The following is a 22,653-nucleotide window of genomic DNA, read 5'->3' as shown; positions in this document are numbered from 1 at the left end:
TGATTAAAATTTACCATGCTGTATAAGTAAAAAGACTGTCATTTAGTCAACCGAACAATGCAGGTTTTCCCCGGGTACTCCGGTTTCCTCCTGCATTAAAACTGAACTTTCCTCCTGTTATTGGGTAATGCCTGGTAGATGGTACTATGGTATTTAAATAAATATAAATAAAATAAACACATTGGTCAACCCTTCTCATCAGTGAAAGCAGAACAATACAATGTATCTTACAATCTGTAGGAACTGGAGTGTAAGGGAAGATTTGTGATATTACTTCTGACTTGGCAATGTTGTCTCAGTGCAGTGGTTACACAGGTAGTAAATTATGTAAGCAAGATGTCTTGTCAAGATGTCAGATGTGTAGTTTGATGTGTTACAAGTGTTAAACCCAAGTTTCACTCTATTTATGTTGCACACTCCACAGTCTATTGAACTGTGTAATATAGGTAACTTTGTGAGTGTACCTATGCACATTGTATGGTGGTGTTACGTGTAAACATAACGGAAAATGATTTTGAGTCTGTACCCAAAATCAGTTTTCATGTTTATTACCATTGTGTACAGCTACACATACAACTTATAGACAATTAAATAAACAGTCATGTACTTGAGGATGTACAACATCAGAAGTAAGTCCTGATATGCAATGAAACTGCCCCAAAAGTTTGAGTTTTACAGGGGTTTATACTTGTCCTGCAGCATTCCTTTCATTTGCTGCTGTGAATTGAAGCATAACAGCATATACTAGTAGTATTACTTCACTCAAAAACTTGAGGTATTTTCAGGATTTGGTCAGAACAAGGGAAGTTGAGTGGCCTTGGTCAGAATGGATAACTTAGGGGGGTAATTGATCTTGTTTGTCTAGTCGCCCTACGTTTTAAATAAAACGTGTCATTAGGAGTATTTTTAGAGATGAGTGAAAACACTAAATGACAAATGGCCAACAACCAGACAATACAAGTAAAATTTCTATTTTAAGACTGTTTATTTGCGTAGTTTGCAAATTATTGTAAGAAAGGCACACAGTATCTCAGTATCTGACAAGCAGTTTTTAATATTATCTGTATGCAAAATTTGCTTATGACATGATTTTTAAGGATTTTAGAAATATAAATTCCAAAATAGAACCATTTGTGAAATGATGATGACCAACTTATGTATAAGGTAATGAGTATACAGTGTATTGCAGGTTACTGTTCACCTGGTCTCTTTGATAAAGTCACAAAGCTTGCAATTTCTTGCTACATTTTGTCTGCAATTTCTTGCTACATTTTGTGTGCAACTTTGTTGCTACATTTTGTCTGCAATTTCTTGCTACATTTTGTCTGCAGTTACTTGCTACATTTTGTCTGCAATTTCTTGCTACATTTTGTCTGGAAATAACTCAATTAAATGTATTGGAACTCTACACAGACATGTTGGTGCCAATGTTTTGCTGTCTGCGTGGTGGCATGTTCGTTCATTTCACAAAAACAAGATGTAGCAAGAAACTGTATTCATTCAATTATGCTACCTTAAAGTGTAGCGTTATCGTTTCATATTGGTTGCATGGTTGTATCAAACAGAGTGAGTGAACAGTAATCTGCAATGTGCTGTTAAAAATGAACAAAATAGATATAAAATATTGTACCAATAGAAGTACCCTTTCCATCATAAACATCATAATCCATCAGGGTTCGAAATTAGGAATGGACATGTGATGATAGAACACGGAATTTCTGTTTAGGGCCACCATTTATATCTATTGCAAAGCAAGTAGCTATGGAAACTTTTACAATACACGTACTTCATTCAGAAATTTAGGATTGTTTTTATAAAGTAAACATTTACAAGAATGCAAGAAAACAAATGCGGCAAGGGAAATCTACAGACACGATAAAATAGTGATAACGAATGACTTACAAATATGGACCACCACCACCATTTTGCTTTGGATCACCAAAATAAAAAACAGGTGGTCCACAAGAACCACTGACTAAAAAAAGTAAATTTCAAACTGTCTCCATCATAATAAAGACAGACTTCACCTATATTCACTTTAATAGTGAGTTATTTTCTAATCTTTAATATATCCTACTTGATTTTGTTTTGTAAAATCGATATTACTAAAGCCATATGCTGCAAAAGACTAACATAATAGATCATTATTTTCCCCTGAAGTAAATTGAATTTTGTAAGGCAGGGTTTTCTAGCAGTCAGTGATTTACAGGACTTTTATGTTCAGATCAATTTCCTTTCCATTTATCTAACTTATCTAAAGAGAGTAGTTCTTTCAACGGTAATGACTTCCCTACCTAGTAGTCATCTATGTCATGGAAACGTAGAACTCATCTGTAGATAAAATACAGTATTAATGTTTTGAAAGTTACCTCAGCTGCTATGACAATTATTTCAAAGCACTCTGTACATATGTACCAGTGATTAATTACATTCACTGGTTTGTGCTCATACAATTGGCATTTGCTTTGCTTTGTCTCGTTTGAGAATGTCAACACATGACCTAGCTGTTGAAAAGTGTAGAGAACTCGGTTTACCACCTGAGCATAGAATTTGTCCATTTGGGTGCAGATATGTAGAGGATGGGTACCATTTTGTACTAGTGTGCCCAAAATATCAACAGGTCAGAACTAAGTTTAATTTTACTTCTCACCTGCATATGATTGGAAATTTATTTTGTTAATGCACTCAACAAATACCTTCACTCTTCAAAACCTTGGAAAATTTACATTCTTTGCCATGAAAATATGTAAACAGCTTTTGGAAGAAAACCGCTCTACATAAGATGATTTATCTATTTATTCTATGTTGGACATACTTTTGTGACCATGAACCATTATTTTTTATTCAGTTTTGTACATTTAAGGCCCGTGGCCCACAGGACCGAATAAACATTACAGGTGTATATATATTTATATATATTGACATTTGCACTGCAGGACAGTATTGAACACATTATTGCATACCTTTATGCAAATTAGATATGCAAATGAGTACACAATTGTTCCTTGTACACAAAGTTGCATGATTACACAGTATGATTTTACTATACGGAAACTTGTTATTTCAGGCAAACATATGTAATAATAATAAAAGTACCTCGTGTCATGTGAGTAATGTGGAGTATTTGCTCTCCTGCTTGTAGTGTTTTCTGTTGCACTTTCAGTTGTTATGCTTATGAAAGTGCATATACTACCGCAGGGAATATTGCAAGATTTTGTCCAAATAGTCCATTTACACTGCAATTGTACTTGTGTGTCATGGGGGGGGGGGGGGGGGTGTCAGACATAGCACTTTAAAACATGTATATTTGTAAGTCAAACTTATCTATGTACTTTAGACAAGGAAAAAAATATGCATACACATTTGGTATACATGTAAGTTCTATTATAAATTATAAAATTTATATTCCCTTGTTTTGTTTTGTAGCATTCACAAGATTACCTGGCCAACACAATCAGTGTATTAGAAGACAAACTACACAATGCTATGCAAGAACATGAAAACACTAAACAGATCCTACACAAACAAGGTGAGGAAATGAAAACCATCAAGAAAGAAAACAGAAAGAGGAAAAAAATGTTGGAGGCGCAACAATCGCTGATCCAAGCTGGTGCTAATAACTATCACAAAGTAAGTAATGTTAGCTTTTATAGAGTGGTTTTCCACACTGCTTAAAGTGCTATACAGTTGTTATTCCTGGCATAGAACTATGGTACCATGACGACCCTTTATGTTCAATTTTGACATAAAGAGTTTGAATATTAAAATTTTATTTAGTAAGTGCAATTTCATGGTGTAAGTATTTCTATTGTAATGACCCATAATATTGGTCAGTCGTTTTTATGAAATTTTCAAAATTATGTTTCTATTTTAGGATTGGAAAATTGTTGAAATAAAACCATGATGATTGAAATCTTGAAATTCAGAGTATCTCAATGTCTGACAAGTTGAAAATTCTGTTTCCTTTCCAGTGTCAATATTGTCAGAAAGCCTTCATTAATGCATCATTTCTGCAAGCTCACATGCAACGACGACACCCTGAGTTTGTTCTTCCACAAGCGACTCTAGATATGCAGAGCCATGCAGCCAAGGCCAATGAAAGACTAGAGAAAGAAATGGACGATCTACGGGCTAGGTTGAAACATGCTGAAGGTCAGATTGATGAAGAAAGGAGACATTACCAAGAACAACTCTCAGCAAGGGTAAGTCTGATACAGTTCATGTCCTATCTTGTCTTGTTTTGTCTCATGACTTGTTTCAGCTTGTCTCAAGTACAGCTCACCTTTCTTTTCATTGACAACTGACCTCAAAGCAATGTATTATCTGCTTTAGAAGGACACATTTCCATACTTTTCATAGTCTTGTCCCTATACATGCTGCAATATCTCTCTCTCCACACTATAGTCAAATGGCTTTGTTCAGCATGACATTTCGTTCTTACCACCAACAGCATTTAGCTTATGATGTTGGAGCATTGCTATAAAGGTGATGACGTTATCGCACCATTATGTGACTTACAATGTACTTTCAAACTGGTGGTTGAGTTTGTAGTAAACTGAATGAAGTAACCAATTACAACCATCTCTCAGTGTGTGGTGGATTACTACTGGCATGCACTGTTCACCCTTTCCCTAGCAGAAGATATAGCTAGATTTTCTGTAAAATTTGTCTGTTTCACTATACATGGAGAGAGAGAGAGATTGTAGAAATACGGAAACAACAACACGTATAGTAACTAGACTATAGAAAATAGTGGTTCAGAACAAAAGAATGATACAGCTATGTAGTCATTATACACTAAGGCAAAAACCTGGGATTGAATCCCTGGCCTTTAAAGTAAAACAATACTGTACTAAGGTGGTGGTTAGTTTTAGATAGACAACAGGAAAGGAAAAACAGTATAGAAACATACAAGACAGAAAATTTCTTTCCATCATTACATTGCACAATTGTTTATGTCAAACATACAGAATAAATACATCATGCAAAAGAAATATTTTATGTCTTCAAATATGGTTTTAATTTTTAATTTACAAAATGTAAAATAAAAAATGCAATTTATCACATCATTGAAGTGGAATATTTTATGCTGTCTTTGCCTGTAGCCCATATTACTGGAGTATATCGTCTAAATTGCGAATATTTTATGGGATAGTTAAGGGGTCTATTTATTGCATTGGTGATACAAATACAACAATCTCAGACCACTGATTTTATTGCATTCTGAAAATCTAACAATATTTACAATATGGACTTCTGAAATGTTTAGTGCACTAATAATGCGTTTATATCTAAAAGAACAATGTGATGAAACATTCATTGTAATTTACGTAATAGGATTATTATATAAAAGTGAATATGTATGAAGTTGTAAATTGACATAGCCAGTATTGTACAATATGTTTAGTTGTTATTTATAGACATCATTTGGTGGAAAACAGGAAACAAAGAAAAAAAATTATGTTTCTAGTAAATTTTGTGTGTGATAATTAAAACATAAATTTTTGAAGCAAATTTCTGATAATCATTACGATGATAATTAAATGGCCGTATGGATGAGGGTTGGTTATAAACTAATTTTATCATGGCTTCCAACTTGAAAATCAATGTGAAACAACATAGACCAAGTCTTTGTGTGTGTACCTCAATACAGTGAAAGCTAAAAAAGGTGTCAAAAAGTTTGTTATTGTACGTACAATAATAAACATTTTACATATTTATTAATCTTTTGCAATGTTTTGAGTATATATGGAAAAGAACAATAAACATAACTACCTGAACTAGACATAAAAAAAACTCTAGCTACCTCACCTATTCTAAAATTGAGCGTAATTGGAACCACACAATTTATTTTGTTAGGCCTTATAACTTAAGTAACCATGTCTGTAGATGATTGGAAAAACTACAAAAAATGAAAAATTCAAGCATGAATAAAGAAACAAAAATAATTAATCATGTTTATATGAATTAAAGTTAATGAATAAATAAATTGATTGAAACAATTATTGTACTGAGGTCTAGAAAAATTGTGCGGTTCCGATTATACTCAATTTTAGAATAGGTATTTAAGGTAGGTAGATTTTTTATGTGTGAGTGTTTAGTTCAGGTAGTTATGTTTTCCGTTGTTTTTCAATGTGGTCTCTGTGTTATTGGTTTCTTCCGATCAGATGTATACCCATTACAGATTGGAAGAACAGTTTTATATTGTCTTTAATATGATGTCAAAAGACAAATTCAAAATAATGTTATTATTGATGAGATTTTTTTTTTTGCCTGTTTGCTTTTTGAGGGGGATCTATGAACTTGTAGGAACTGTTGTATTGTTAATTGTTCTTAAAATGTGTTTTACCAGTTACGAAACTGTTGGAAATACCATTTGATAACGGATGAATATCTTCCCAAAATATAGTCGTTAAACTTTGAGTCAAAGGTGAAGTTAATCTTAAAACCTCTAAAATTGTGAACATTAATCTAAAAAATGACAAATTGTGGTTTTGTGTTTGTTACAGGAACATAGCGAAATGTTGAGGAAGGAGGAAGAACACAGAAAAGAGATGGATGGACAGAGGCAGAAACAGGACCAGGTTGAGGTATGTACCTAGAATACATGTAGTACATTTATAACTTCTACATGTAGTTGACAAACAGTCTTAGAGATGGATAAACAGAAACAGGGCCAGATTGAGGTAAGTACCTAGAATACATTTAGTACATTTATAACTTCTACATGTAGTTGACAAACAGTCTTAGAGATGGATAAACAGAAACAGGACCAGATTGTGGTAAGTACCTAGAATACATTTAGTACATTTATAACTTCTACATGTAGTTGACAAACAGTCTTAGAGATGGATAAACAGAAACAGGACCAGATTGTGGTAAGTACCTAGAATACATTTAGTACATTTATAACTTCTACATGTAGTTGACAAACAGTCTTAGAGATGGATAAACAGAAACAGGACCAGATTGAGGTATGTACCTTGAATATATAGTGAATTTATATCTAGCCAATTTAGTTGACAAACAGTCTTAGAAATGGATAAACAGACACACAACTAGGTTAGAATACTTTAGTGATTTTACTACATGTGTAATGGTTTTACAGTCACTCCATGTTGTGTACATATACTAGATAAATTCATGATAACAGATTTGTAAAGTTGATCTGTTTGCCAAATATTAAAAATACTTTGATTTCATCTCATTTTTGAACTTTTTTAGAGTTAAAAATTCAGTACAAGTGTACACCTTTGACAATGATTACTTTGTCTCCTCGCTGCAAATTTTTTGCCCACAAAAGCTGGAATCTTTAGAATAATACACACATTTGCTTTTCTGTGGTTAGGGCACGTAGACCTGAAGTATTCATAGTTGCACATAGAACTGTCGTTTTCTGATGGCCTCTTGATGACACTTGAAGAGTTGAAAAATGACTATGGCTCATGGCGACGCATAATAAAAGCAGTTTTTGAGACTTTTAGCACTCACTGTTTGTTTGTTTATCTATCTCCACTCTAGAAAAACATGAATAATGAGGCACATTAATGAAAACACGACCGGCTTTCTATATAAACTGTGTATTTGTGTATTTGTCTTGACTGTAGAGAGAGGGAGGGAGGGGGGGGGGGAGGGTAGGGGGAGGGAGATAAGACAACTGTATCAATAAAGCTACTTGTAAGGTACCTGTAGTAAAACTTTTTGTCTGTTTGTTTGTTTGTCTCTTGTATAGAGAGAGATGGACAACCTCAGGGATATGTTTACTAAAGAACTGAAGGATATGCATGACAAGTACAGCAAGTCACAGCAAGAATTGGAAGACTTACAGGGCAAGTATGGTGAGTCAAGTTTTGATACATTGAGGCTCTTAAAGGCCCATGTCCGATGAGGAATAACATTTCGGTGTGTGGTAGATATGTCAAAGATGTTTATCCTGAACAAAAGAATGATCCTATGTAATCCTTACGGCTCAACTGAGAAGACGGTAATCATCCGAGACCATGGGATTCAAACATTGGGGCTTAAGGCACATGAGAACAAAAATCTGATGGTTAAGCAATAGTAGTGAAAATATTGCCTAAAGATCATTTTATGATTGTATCATTTGAAATAGAAGTTTGACTTGATTGATGGATAGATAAAAAATAAAATACATGGTACATATTTGATATCCTGTTGTGATGAGGTCCTATATTCTAGATATCTCACTTCTGGTATCTCAAATCATCCCAAATATGGAATTACCACAGCAAAAAAAAATAATCCCACAATCCTTTGCATCTGAGCATGCTCACTTTGGATTGCAAGGTAGGTATTTGAAGACTACATAGTTTGTCTTTCAATGTCAGAAGTAGTAGTAGTACTATACTGAAATATTGTTTTATTTTGTGTTATAATTTTCGTAGGTAAGAAGTCCAATCTTGGTACTCTGGTGGATGATGATGATTTGGCAGAACAGAAGGCACAGTTACAAAGACAAAGGGAAGAATATAGACAAATGCAGGAAGATTTCAAAGTTCAGGTAGGTTGATAGTAAGAAGCCCAGCCCTTCGTCCACTCCATCCAGTTGGAGATAAAGGACTGAGTTACATGTATAAAATAAAGGTCATCCCTCCCTCCTTTCCTCCATCCCACCTAGCTGAGAGTGAGTCGGTAGACATGTTTGATAATCAGAGTCGTCTGCCTCTTGAATAAAACACGTCTGCATACAAAAAAGAAGAAGACAAAATTGAAAAAACTATACTCATAACACAATGAATTGTTAAGCAAAAGGTACAGATATTTATGTGCCACGTACCAAGCTCCTTTCATAGTCAAATTAGACCACGTCACTAGTAGCATACCAAACGACATATGTGATGAAAAGCAAAACTAAGAGAACCACTTTCAGGAACCATTCTACAACTTAGAGTTAGCTGTCTTTACTTCAGATTTCATCTATGAAGGGTTCTATGCAAGACCAGATGAAATCACAAGACAATAAATGGAGGAATAGGATTAAAGACTTGAAAGATGAACTCGCTGACACAAGACTGGCTTTGAAGAAAGAAAGACAGGGTGGTGATCAAGTTGGTCTACATTATGAAAAACAACTCAAAGATACAAAGAAGGTAGGTATAGTGTGTGTGGGGGGGTGTGTGTGTGTGGGGGGGGTGTGTGTGTGGGGGGGGGTGTGTGTGTGTCTGTGTGTGGGGTGTGTGTGTGTGTGTGTCTGTCTGTCTGTCTGTCTGTGTGTCTGTCTGTCTGTCTGTCTGTCTGTCAGTGTGTGCACTTGGGTGTGTCTGTGTGTCACTGTCACTGTGTGCATGTGTCTCTGTGTCTGTCTGTGTGTGTGTTTGTGTGTGTGTGTGTCTGTCTGTCTGTCTGTCTGTCTGTCTGTCTGTCTGTCTGTCTGTCTCTGTGTGTGTGTGTTTGTTTGTGTGTGTATGTGCATGTGAGTGTATGTGTGTGTCTGTCTGTCTGTGTGTGTGTGTCTGTCTGTCTGTCTGTCTGTCTGTCTGTCTGTCTGTCTGTCTGTCTGTCTATGTCTGTGTGTGCACTTTGGTGTCCAGATATGACTTTACTTCTTTCAGTCTTTGTCTGGGAAAGAAAACATTGATAATATCCCCTTAAAAAATACTATCTATCTCCTCAACAGTTAGTCATATATATATGTCTTTCAGTTTCCTCAATACATGTACTTATAATAAATACACATTCTATGCTCATCACCTACTAAGTAGTCCAAAATAATGTTTTGCTTTTTCTTTGCAGCAAGTAAAAGAACAAGATAGAATAATCAAAACACAAGAGCAGCAACTGAAAGAACTTGCAGGCAGAGTGGTAAGTCTTCTTCAGATGTATTTTAGATTTCCTTTTATGGAAAGTGAACTATAAGTTAAATTATGGAAATGTCACATGATTACAATCACCTGTAGAAGTGATTATGCTTATTTTCAGAACACATGTCTTATAATGTATGCTTTTTGTCCCACGTTATTATTTGTTCTACTGTTCTAACTTGACTATGTTCTCACTTTGAGGAATTCATCAGTAAAAGAATATAAATGTGAATATGAATATAATATTTGAAACCCTTGTGTCAGGGGGTTCCACTCTATCCTAACCCAAACTCCCAAGCTTGTTTGCAATTATCGTACACACCACTTAAAGGGGAACACCAAACAAGGAAATATAGTCATTTTCATAAACTATGGGTTCTGGAGAGTCATTTCATGATTTTACATCACCTACATGCACTTGTGTTTTCAGAGAAGCATCAAGTTGATCTTGTGCCTTTTAATATAGGGTATCTTTTCTGTGAGCTAATGCATCTTGGGAGTCAGCAGAAATAATATATGCATAGCTGAACAATGAATATTCATGAGAGACACTTAGGAGTCATACTCATAGCTTATGAAAGTGTCTTTATTTGCTAGAGTGGTGTTCCCCTTTAACAACAGTCTAAAGTTAATGCTAATCCTTTGCTTTATTGTAACTATACTGATTGCTCCACCTGCAAAGTCTGAAAACCTAATAGAGTATTTTCCGTCTCGCGGCAGATCTCGCGAGATATGCAAATAACCTAGCAACGGTTGCTACGGAGGTCAAGCTTTGCGGAGTGGCCATGTTGTTCATATGAAAGTCAATGCATTAGTCTGAAAAAAATACTACCGTTTGTGACCATCTACAATCCTAAGTCATCATGGAAGACATTGAAAAATTGAATGTACACGAACTAAAGAGCATGTTGCGAAAATATAGCGTGTCAACATCAAGTTAAAAGAAAAATACGCCAGTGTCACACTGTCATTATATTTCCGAACTGACTGTCATTTCTGGGAATACGTTGTCAGTGCCAAACTTATGCAGCATACTAGATGGCTATAATATTTCAATCTTGAGAAATGGTAATTAATGACAAGCAAAATCGAGTAGTTTTGATTATTAGTACACATGTACATGGTGGAAACATTTCCCGTCACCAATATTCAATATAAGTATATTAGAATGCAATGCACATGAAGTGTGGCGTAGTACTACTACACATCCACCAGCCGTAAGCCCTTATGAACCGTTGACATTTACGCTGTTGACAAATACGGACGAAAGCTAAAAGTCTTACACATTTTTAGAGTGCCAATGTCCCGTTTCGGTCCTAGAGTTCAGAATTGAAAAGTTCTTAATTATCGTCACAGATCGGGAAATCATAGTCAGTTCCTGACAATCGTATTCCGATTTTACCACATGTTATCTTCATACAACAATATCTACCAGTCTAGTTCCCAATGACCGTATTCCAATTTTACCCTACCTTTATAACGTAGAGTAAAATCGGAATACGGTCGTCATGAACTAGACTAGTACTGTATGAAGATAACTTAGAGTAAAATCGGAATACAATCGTCAGGAACTAGAATTGGGAATCACCGGCGATGCGTGAAACACGTGTACGTGTCAGCCATGTTTATACTTGAGTTCGATGAACATGTTGTAGAACTCATAGTCCAAATTCGTAAAATAAAACGACATAGTATCTCTAAATTTTAATTTTAAATGCATATATATAGCTCATTTATAAATGTATATGATAAAATCAAAGACAGCGAAAAAAATTCTCAACCGATTTCAAAGTTTTTAGCGGACCCTGACGAATTTAGCTGACGAATTACGGACTAAGAATTACATCATTGCCAATTATTAACAGCACGTTATACAGTAAAGTGATCGCGTACACGTTGTTGTGTTGGTTTTTAGACGACGCTACGCGACGTATAAAAAGTCTATGGAAAAGTTATGACATTGTATCAAATTTTAGACGTTGTTTAAAAATAGGAATACAATATTCGCGACCTGACATGCAAGTTTTCAACCATAGGGCCTGCTATGCGATCCTCGAGTGGATCCAACTCTAGTAATATTTTCAAGTTCATGTTGAAACTGTCAATCTCAACCGCTCTTCATCTGCGCCCAGACGGCCAAAAATCACCGTCACGTCTGACGGCTAGTTATGAATTTCACATACGCACATCGTTTTTACAACCATACTTTAAAAGTTTGCTTCCCTTGATCTATCATACCATGGAAGTATACTTCCATGATCATACGTATTGCACTGTACGTGACGTCGAGAACAATGGTGTTGCTAAGCGGTTGACACTTCAGCTTGACCACCCGAATGTGGTTGCTATGCACTCAATGGCGTCTCCCGCGAGACGGGTAATGGTCTATTCAGCACCATAGTTTGATTGTTTGACTGCTGTTAGTTGTTTGGCCCACCTAAGAACACATTGTTTAAAACTAATCCGACTCCCTAGCTTGATTGTTATTATATGTATAGTCTGCCTAACTTCACTCCAACTTCCTATTTTGATTACAATTGTGTGGTCCTGTTGATATATTTTTGTAAAATATCAAAAAGCACTTTCGCAAAGCTTGATTACTTTGCACCATGCATGACCTTTAAGTTGCCTAATTTTCACGATTGCTAAGTATTTAAATCTATGATTGCCTTTCCTATAGCCTTCACCAACTCCCATGAAAACATCAACACCATCAAAGAAAGTCACTTATCTAGAGGTTTGGTTACAACATTTTTGATAACCCTTGCATGATGTAGTCCGATTTTCACTGGTTTATTTAATACCATATTGAGCTATGGAATGAATCAAAGTGTGACTGCCACACAAACATGGTGTTCTCTCTGAACAGAGTATTTATACACCCTCACGATAACATGATATTATATTTCAAAACCATTAAAGTGGTCATATGGATGAGGATTGGCTATTTATTTTTAATTTTTAATTCATAAAACAATTTTATCATGGCTTCCTACTTGAAAAAATCAATTTGAAACAACATTGACAAAGTCTGTGTTTGTAACTCAATAAATTGCAAAAAGCATAATAAGTGTTTAAAATCATTGTAACATTTATTATACGGACAATAACCAACTTTTTTACTCATATTTCATATTTTTGCAATTTATTGAGTTACAAACACAGACTTAGTCTTTTGTTGTTTCACATTGATTTTCCAAGTAGAAAGCCATGATAAAATTGTTTTATAAATAAAAAATAAAAAATAAATACCAAATTGTAATCCATATGGTCAGTCTAAAATATCAAAATAGACACAAAACCCGATCTCTTGATGGCAAATAAAGTACATAAAGGCAGCTGTACTCAATTCTGTGTTTCTCATGACCTGACCGACCTTACATTTCTTCAATCTGGCAAAATAATGAAAATAAATTGATGCGCCCTCTATGGCAGGATTTGGAGATTAAAGGTATTCTTATCCTTCTTGATTGGAAGCTACTGAAAAAATGGATGATCTAAATAAACCAGTGAAAAATCTTGTATAATACAGTAAGCGTATATATTCAGTAATTCACAGTGTATGTTACCCGATATAATGGTAGAACTCTGTCAGTGAAATACTCTATCCCTAAAACTCTACTGGTATCTACATTTACTGATAACTGATTTTAGTATCTCATCTCTTAAAAACTTTGTGATTATGTACGTGATGGTTCATTTTCAGTATCAAATCTTGGTTATAATGTTGTACTGATAGCCTACTTTGGTATCTCATCTGCTAAAAACGTTTTGATTACTTGACTGTTCAGTTTCAAATTATCTCATCTCTTATAAATGTTGTGATTATGTGACTATTCAGTTTCACAAATCTTGGCTATAATAAATGTGAGAGTGTCAAATTAGTGGAGAGTTCGAAATACCAGTAAATACAAAGTCATCATTTGGGTAATGTTAAATTTTCATTTAAAAAAATGAAAATTCTTTGATTTGATAAGTTTCTTATACTCTATACTGTTGCCAACTTAGTTGCTGCTAGTGATATACTTCATTTACAAGTGTTCAAAAATAATCTACATAAAAAAATGAAAATTCTTCAATTTGATAACAGTTTCTCATACTTTATACTGTTGACAACTTATTTGCTGCTAGTGATATATACTTCATAAGTACTCAAAAAATAATCTACATGATGTTGGCATATAAATTGATGTCACTTCTCCTAATCTGACTACATCACACCTTCAGGGGGAAAGTCTAGATTTACATGTATGCCACCTGTTTATTGTGCTGGTGTGTTTATATGTTGATAGCTCTTGCATTCCTCAGCTTGTCTTACTACCCACTCAAACTTAAGTTAACCACACACCAAAATTTGGTGTTCCCCTATCTCTTACTATGTGGTGATTCACAAGAAATGTCAGTGTTTCTCATTTTGACTCACAGCAACAAAATTTGGCTATCATTAGCAGGTACATTGGCACTGTGTACATTCCCATAATGTCTATATTTGAATAATTACAGTCTGACATGACATGTAGTCACTCCCCATGGTGACCAATCAGCTTATGGGAAAATGTTCAACTCGTAATATCCACTACATACAGCTAATACCACAAGCTGGGGAATGTGAGAGCTATTGAAGTAAGGCATAAGGACAGTATTAAAACAGAATAAGATTTATAGTATAAGTATTAATAATATGTATTGATGTATGTATTGTTGTGTCCATCACTTCCTATTCCTTCCTATTATTCAACTGAGAAGATGGAGCTCAACCTATGTATATTTGGGTCCTTCTTTGGTAAAGAGGTGAAAGGTTAAATATAAGTGTGTCTGTTGTCATAGGAATTATCACTGCAAGACTTGTTTATCAATATTTCACTGTATAGTGTATAGTATGACCACAGGGAGCAGGAGGCATATATGTTAGATTTGCACAATATCGTTAATTTCTTTGATGTTCATTGCGAAGATGATATAAGTGTTGCGTGCATTTTGTTCCCAATGCTTGCTTGTAGCTGTTATCAGCTAATTCTCTAAAGAGTGCACATAAGGTGTTAATTGCACCACTACTGCCGCCGCCACCACCCCACCGCCCCCTTCCCACCACCACCACCACCACCACCACCACCACCACCACCACCACCACCACCACCACCACCACCACCACCACCACCACCACCACCATCTAACTATGTTAAGTGGGTAGCTAATAGCAGCTAAAAAGACAAATATTGGGAATAAAATACACTCAACATTTATATCAAAGTAATCAAAAAAAATTGATCTAGTCTTCACATGTGTGCCTCCTGCTCCCTGTGGTAAACTGTATGATCTATAATGTGCATTCTTGTACTATGTCTTTCTTGATGATCACCGTACAGACATAACACAATAACAATGTTATATTGTTGTATACTTTCTCCTTCCATAGTCGAAACCACCACCATCACCACCCATCATAACAACTCAGGAACCTAGTTTTGAAACAGAAAGGGAACCAATAGGTAAGAAATGAACATTTTCCATCTAAAACATGAACTTTCATACATTGATATTTCTTATGTTTAACAGGTATTGTTGTAGCAGGCTAAGGTCAAGGTCAAGCTCAAGATTAACCCTGTTGTGCACATTTTGAGTAATCAGTCTTTTTACAACGCACACAGAATTACCAAGAAAATAGTCCTCTAACTTGTAATGGTGGCACACTAATGAGGAAAGCTGTTCATCGGAGGACAAATGAAATATACGTGTTAACCTGTACAATATACGACTCTGGCAATTGAGGCTTCGGTTTATGAAATTAAAGATAGACACAAATTAAAACTATTGGTTCAGTGTGGTAGATTACACAAGTGGGTGATAGCGTTTCCTCAGATGTGTGATTCTAATCACCCTGTGATCAAGATAGTGTAAACATTGGAAGTGTCAAAACAGTACACTGCCTAGTTCATGGAACTCTAAATAAACTAGTTATCAGAGACGCCTTCCTACTGAGACTATAATTAAACCAACCTCCATTCAATATGTTATCACTGTTGTATCAACATGTTGTGACAAATAATTTTAGTTTGTGTCTATCTTAGTAAAGTGAAGCGCCAAGCCTCAATCAGAGTCATATATTGTAACATTAAAGTGATATAAAATGAACCCAGAGTTCATGAACATTCATTACAGAGTGTTCTCTCAGTCAATCCATTATATTTTGTGAGATTGAGTTGACTAGAAGATTCCTCCCAACAAGCCATAATTCTGCTATTACTGTTTTAAATTAATGTTGATATATTGCAAAACTTACAATATTGTACTGTCTGTCTGTATGTCTATCTGGTAAAGTATTACAAACTAAATTTCATAGAAGTGCACTTTAAGGTAGTTATATTGATTCCATATTTGCAGGTGGTTGGTGAAATTATATACATGCACTGAAATTAATGTAACCAGATAAAACTAATGACAAACTAAATATCAGAGGAGGTAGAACTTGGACAGATGTTTTGTAACACAGTACTAATATTTGAGTCATCATCGAAAAAATGAAAGAAATCAACCAAAAAACCCCAACCTTTGGAGTTGAGTTAATGTAACTAATTCTCAGTACCTGAAATAGAATATTACTACCTAGGCGCATCATAAAAATAACGAAGATCATTGAACTTTAAATTTCTTGGTTGACACCATAACTTCCACTCCATGTGCGTGAGAAGATGTTAGCTTTCTTGTTTTATTTTGACCCTCTAGCATGAGGTAAAATGCTATTACAGGTACCGAGAATTGTGAAAACACATTGTGTTGTTTGGTTGGTAAATATGATATATTCATTTACTTTGTAAAAAGTACAATGAGTACCACTGAAGTAAAACACTTTCTCTATGTGCTACCTTCCTTTATAGCAATCGTATCAAGTGTAAAAGTATACTGTTTCAATTGTTTTATTTACAAGCCTGGCATGTGACCTTTCTAATGTGGTCAATTAGCAAATGAAACAGTATACTTTTACACTTGATATGGATGCTATAAAAGATTGTGGTACATACAGAAAATGCTTTACTTTGGTGTTATGGGTTGTATTTTTGGCAACTGCTGTTAGGGAGTAACAGATAAGGGGCTCCGAGGAAGTTTTTCCGTGATTTGACTACATCATAACATAGATTGTTAGTTTTTGTATTTACATGCACTTGATGTGATTGTGTTTTCTATTTCACCCTAATTTACCATTTCATGATGATCAGATGAGGACATTGATGAAACATCTGAACAGATCACAGAACAGTCAGTAGAGTCACCATCGGAGTATGAAAACCAAGGTATCTTCCAAAATATGTTTACTGAGTTAACTGTGTGCTATCTGATAAGTTTCTAGTGTGAAAATCACATGATTGTTTGTACAAGTAGCCGGTTTGTCAAAACTGAATATATGAGACCTCGATGAAGAAATATATTTTAATGAATGAAAAATTGTCAAAAAGGCTGATATATCGTTTCATCTTGGAAAAAGCACTGTATGTGAAAAATAAATGAAACCTTTGAGGGGCCTTATCTTGAATCGAAGCTAGATGCTCACCACAAAGCTCATTCCTAATAGAAGGTGTGCCACAGAGGAAGATGCTTTTCCTGATAGAGGGTGCTCTCCACAAAAGAGGGCTGTTGAGAGACCACCTATGATGGAGAATTCCTTCATGACTTTTGGTGTTCACTATGATATAGGACACCAATGAAGGTAGCTCATCCAGGACTCTTGTTTTACATGGGACATTCCATGATGCATTTTATTACAACCACTGTCAAACATGATGTGATTTTCACGACTAGAAACTTGTTATTTAGCAATACTAAAACTCAGACTTTACTTAGAGTACTGGTACATGGGGAGTAGCTAACCTTCCTGACCTCATTTAGTTACAGGTGTAAGGACAATAACTCATTTTGTGTCGTAATTTGCATGTGGACTTGTGGTTGACCAGTAACATGGCCAGTGCATGTCTTAACTAACAACAGCATTACTGGAGAATGACTACTAACATTGGTAGAGTTTGCTGTGAATAATACAAGCTATCTTTGTTTTCAGTTCATAAACATCCAATATCATTTAACCATTGGGGTAACTCATAATTCAACATCATCTCATCAGCTGTTATTAACAGAGTTTGGAGTTTGATGACTTGCCTGTATCATGTTTTCATTAAATCATTAGTTGGTTAAATTGTCATGGAATATTAATCACAGTAATGATCGATGGCAATGATTTTGTCTGACTGTCATTGTCACTGCCATTGTGATCATAGTCATTTTTGCCGTCGTCGTCGTCGTCGTCGGCGTCGTCGTCGTCGTCATCATCATCATCACATAAAATATCATTATCAATTTGCTAACCTATATTAGAAACCTATCCCTAGTTTTATAATAATGAATGTTATACCTGTGAATAACACAATTCTGCATCTTTGTTTTAAATTCCTTCCACTGCTTGCATATAACATCAGATGTAGATCTTGGCACCACACAGCAAACATTAGAGGAATCCACAATGCAATCAGCTGTGGATGATAGTGAATTAACACAAACCAACGAAGGTATAATATTTGTCTGCAAGTGTGAACATCTTGTTTTGGCTTTTCCCCTTTTATGTCATAGCAACACCTGTCATACTTTTAATGCCATAATATGCTTCCATACTGCTCCATAATGTTTCTTGGTTATTTACATTTTTTTGGTATTTTTTTTTAGATAACATGTTTTCATAGCATGACCATATTAGTAATTATGTTGAACCCTAATTTAGTATTCATGTCTGTTATGTATGACTTTAGAGTGTATGTGTGAACTTAATAACAGATCATACTGTAAAAGTATTGCTTTTATGTTGGGTTTCGTTACCTGTTTTAGTCACAAAGAAGTTCAACAAATTGAAACCCTTGTGCCCAATTGCATATAGAGTTGATGGTTTCTAAAACTTAAGGACCTGTTGCATGATTTGTATTATAAGTAATGCAACAGATCCTTAAGTTTTAGAGAGTGAGACGGGAGTGAGAGTGAGCAATGTAATTTGAACCCTACTCAAACTCTCTGAATTTGAAACCCTTTTAAAGTACCATCTTCGCATATACTTGATTCCGTAAACTTTTGAACTAAAATAGTGTGAATTCAAATGTAAATTCCCTATAAAAGCAAGGATGAGTAAAAAAAAAGGTGAAATGATTTCAACCCAACTATAAAAGTCAGTCATTTTACAGTTACTGTAGTGTGTTTTTTCCTTCTAACTTGGTATCTGTGTCATAACACGATAATTGTGTGGGTTGTTTATGTGGATTTTTGTAGTTTGAAGTTTTGTGTGGTTCATAACATCATTGAATGATATTTCAAACACCTTATTTATCATGTCCGTGTACTAACTTCCACCATTCTTACCATATATACACTCTTACCTAACTAATTATGGTATACATCTTTCATCTCCTACTAGATGGTCTCATTTTTCTGTTCATACAGAAAAACCTTTCATGTCAGTGTTAGTCATTGTCCATTGTATGTGTATATAGAGACTGACTTCATTGCACAATTACTTGTAAACCAACCATTAACATAAGTGAGACATTGTTGGCTTTGACACAGTTTTAGTAACTGTACAGGTGTCGTCTAATATGTATTCTTTCATCTAGTCTACACTAGTCTAGTAACTATACATGTGGTCATTTTCTACGATCTCTCTCTCTCTCCACTGTATAGTCAAATGGCATTCTGTAGCATGACATTCTGTTCTTGCCATCGACAGTGGTACTTTAATGCTATTGGAGTGTTGATATAAACATGATGACGTTATCGTGTTCTCACATGACTTACTTTCAAACTGAAGGTTGAGCTGAGTGTGTAGTAAACTGAACAAAGTAACCAATTACAACTGTTTGTCAGTTTAGGATGGATTACAACTGACATGCGCTGTTCACCCTTTCCCCAGCAGGAGAGTTAGCTAGATTTTTGGTAGAGTTTGACTATACGTGGAGAGAGAGGGCGAGATTGTAGAAAATGGCCACATGTATAGTTACTAGACTAGGTTTGACACAACAATTTTACAATTATATACCAATGTAACAGTACCCTCACTCGTGATAATGGTTTTACAAATTTGTGTTGTTCCTGTCATCTTTCATACTATTGAGTCTTATCTTCAGCCTATGCAAGAAGTAGTTTAAATCACGACTTCCACTTTATTTCAACTTGTCAAACTCATTTGCATTCATCAACTACAAATTTCCAGAAAATATTAACAGAAATTTTGGCAACCAGTCACAAAAGAAACTAATTTTATTGTGCACTCGTATTAATTGCTCACAGTTATCAAATTTGTTAACATTGGATCACTCTGCACCATTCTAGTTCCAATTTTAGTCTGCACAGCATTTATCACATCATTTACATGTTATTTGCATATCATTAACATAAATTTGGAGGGGACAAAAAACACTGTCAGAACTGATAACATCTGGTCATTCTTGACTATTATAATGGTGAAGATTGCGGAACTATAATATTTTTTGAGTCAAACAACTGCTGGTAGGCAAGGCGAACTCTAATCTAAGACTTTTCTTCCAGCTTTCTTATCATCCAGAAGTAAATAACAATGCAATATTCTGTCTTCTTTTTACTTACATATTAATGTGATTTCTCTTTAGTTTGTGTCCATGTCAGACCATCAGTCAGTTAAAGTCAGTCACAGATGTGACTGAGTGTCTTTGCAAATCATTGTGATGTCCTTTCTTTGTGTTTGTTTTCACCTTATAAGGAGTTGCTCATTTGCATAACATTTGCATATCAACTCCTAATATGGTTTTGATGTGATCCTATTTGGTTTTGTTAAGGTTCTTGAAGTGAGTGTTTTCTCTCTAATGTTCATTCTACATTCTGTCATCAGGTCTGTACAGAGGTACATCATTTTCAATATTTTTTGACTGAATTGTGTTCCAAATGTGTCTCTTTCTAAAATTCATTTTGTGTGCTCTTCTCTTCCATGTCAGGTGTTGTGGAAATGTAGTGACCACAGCAGTTGTTTTCTAAATTAAAATATTTTGAATATGAAATCTGTTGATATTCAAATATTCACCCCCCCCACACACACACACACACAAACAAACAGTGACACACACACTCATACACAGACACAGACACACAGTGACACACATGCACACACACATATACACAGTGGCACATACACACACTACTGAATACAAGCTACGGTATACTCATTTTGGTTTTAGCTACACCTTCAAATTTAAAAAAAAGGAATACAAAATCTGATGATATTCAAATTGAATAGATGAAAAAATGAAAATTTAAAAAAAAAACAGAAAAAAGCAACAGTATATGTGAAGTCTACGTATACCCGTAGATTGTGTTCTGAATTAGAATCTATACATTGATTTATACAATGCACCCCACACCCTATTGTGAATTGCTTGTTCTGTTGAAGTGCAACTTGTCAGATGTTTGAAGTTTGATTATTTGTGTTTCAGTATCCAGATAAACAAAATAAAACAACAAAAGAAAAACAAAACAGTTCTAGATTATGATGATAAAAATATATATGTAATGTTATAGAAAAGATGATACATTCAGTGGCCCCTAAACATTTCTCCAAAATTTTGTTCTTACAACTGTGTGATAACATCGGATTGACTTTAGAAATAGTAGGGCATATTTTCCAGAGAGTAATAGAAAGTTTATGTTTATTTCCTTTCTTTTCCTTTATTTTCTGATACAGATCCTAGGGATTTAGTAGGATTACGAAAAGAATTGGAAAATCTCCTGGATCAACAACTTGAACTGAAGGGTGTATTGAGAGTAAGTGAATGAAATATTTGTGATTATACCATGTACAAGCCAAGTTATTGTCTTTGAACAGAAAATATGGATTGTATAACCTGATTGTTCTAAATCACGACAACTTGTGTCTATAGCACTGGTTTTGCAATGCCCAAAATATGAGTCATAGTGTTCCAAATCGCCATAGTTTTCCTAATTTTTCATGATTTTTCATATTTGGGGAATATTATTACACCTCAGTGTTCTTACACAAGCTTTCATTGGTCAGAGTCAAATTAGTCACATGAACTTCTATTACCCACGGGCTGATATTGCTTGTGTGTGCAGAGACTATTGCTTGGAACTATTGCCCGCTGGAGTTCTTTCGACCAATGTATACATCATTCTAACAGTAGGGGTTTTTATTCATTTACATGAACAACTTTTGGTGTATGATTTCTCATTGAGCTAGACGTGGTGAAGAGATGATTTGATGCCACAGATAGCATCTAGACTAACAGTAACATGATAACTGTCTAATTCTAACACTCCCTAAATGTGTATTTTTGTCACTTTGTCATTGACAGGGAAGTAAAGGTATATCCAACCAATCCTATAGTAACAAGATAGCGGCATTGAAATCAGACAGACAACAACATATAAAGAAATACAAGAACTTTGTTGATATACGGGATCATTTCAAGACTGACATGGAAACGGAGACAAAAATAAAAGCCAAGGAAATGAAGAAGTCAAGGGCTAGTCCTAGGGCTAGAGCTTCTTCAGGTATTTATTGTACACACTTGTGCTATTTGTTTTGATTGAATTGAAGTAGGTATGAGACTAGTTTGGCCTATATTGGCAATGTGATAGCAGTTAAGTTGATGATGGTCATGGGCCTTTAAACTGGCTGACATCAAGTTTCCAATGTTGATAACTCATTAATGCACACAGTTTTGTTAAAATAGAGGTATGAGCTTCAATATCCAGTGTTTTTGTTTTTTGTGGTATTAAAACAGGTAAAATCTACCTGCGTCACCTTATCATTTTAGCA

General features: G+C 35.0%; 1 protein-coding gene across 6 annotated transcripts in view; it reads left to right on the top strand.

Annotated features, from left to right (window-relative positions):
• Nucleotides 1-22,653, top strand: part of LOC144442190 (cilium assembly protein DZIP1L-like) — a 47,218-nt gene that overhangs the window by 8,505 nt on the left and 16,060 nt on the right. For 3 of the 6 annotated variants that reach the window (XM_078131468.1, XM_078131467.1, XM_078131462.1), the window contains exons 4-15: nt 3,427-3,630; nt 3,972-4,202; nt 6,510-6,590; nt 7,733-7,838; nt 8,406-8,521; nt 8,931-9,110; nt 9,754-9,822; nt 12,502-12,558; nt 15,238-15,310; nt 17,036-17,110; nt 21,559-21,638; nt 22,187-22,385. In XM_078131468.1, coding sequence (XP_077987594.1) covers nt 3,427-3,630; nt 3,972-4,202; nt 6,510-6,590; nt 7,733-7,838; nt 8,406-8,521; nt 8,931-9,110; nt 9,754-9,822; nt 12,502-12,558; nt 15,238-15,310; nt 17,036-17,110; nt 21,559-21,638; nt 22,187-22,385 — 1,471 coding nt within the window. Of the gene's footprint in view, nt 1-3,426; nt 3,631-3,971; nt 4,203-6,509; nt 6,591-6,770; nt 6,780-7,732; nt 7,839-8,405; nt 8,522-8,930; nt 9,111-9,753; nt 9,823-12,501; nt 12,559-15,237; nt 15,311-17,035; nt 17,111-21,558; nt 21,639-22,186; nt 22,386-22,653 lie in introns of all 6 variants that reach the window. The other 3 variants (XM_078131463.1, XM_078131464.1, XM_078131465.1) reach the window with 3 other exon arrangements.

This window comes from Glandiceps talaboti, chromosome 11, assembly GCF_964340395.1.
Source record: "Glandiceps talaboti chromosome 11, keGlaTala1.1, whole genome shotgun sequence".
NCBI classification, from domain to species: Eukaryota; Metazoa; Hemichordata; class Enteropneusta; family Spengelidae; genus Glandiceps; species Glandiceps talaboti.
Note: the sequence above shows the minus strand (reverse complement) of the source record. Positions and strands in the feature narration are given on the sequence as shown.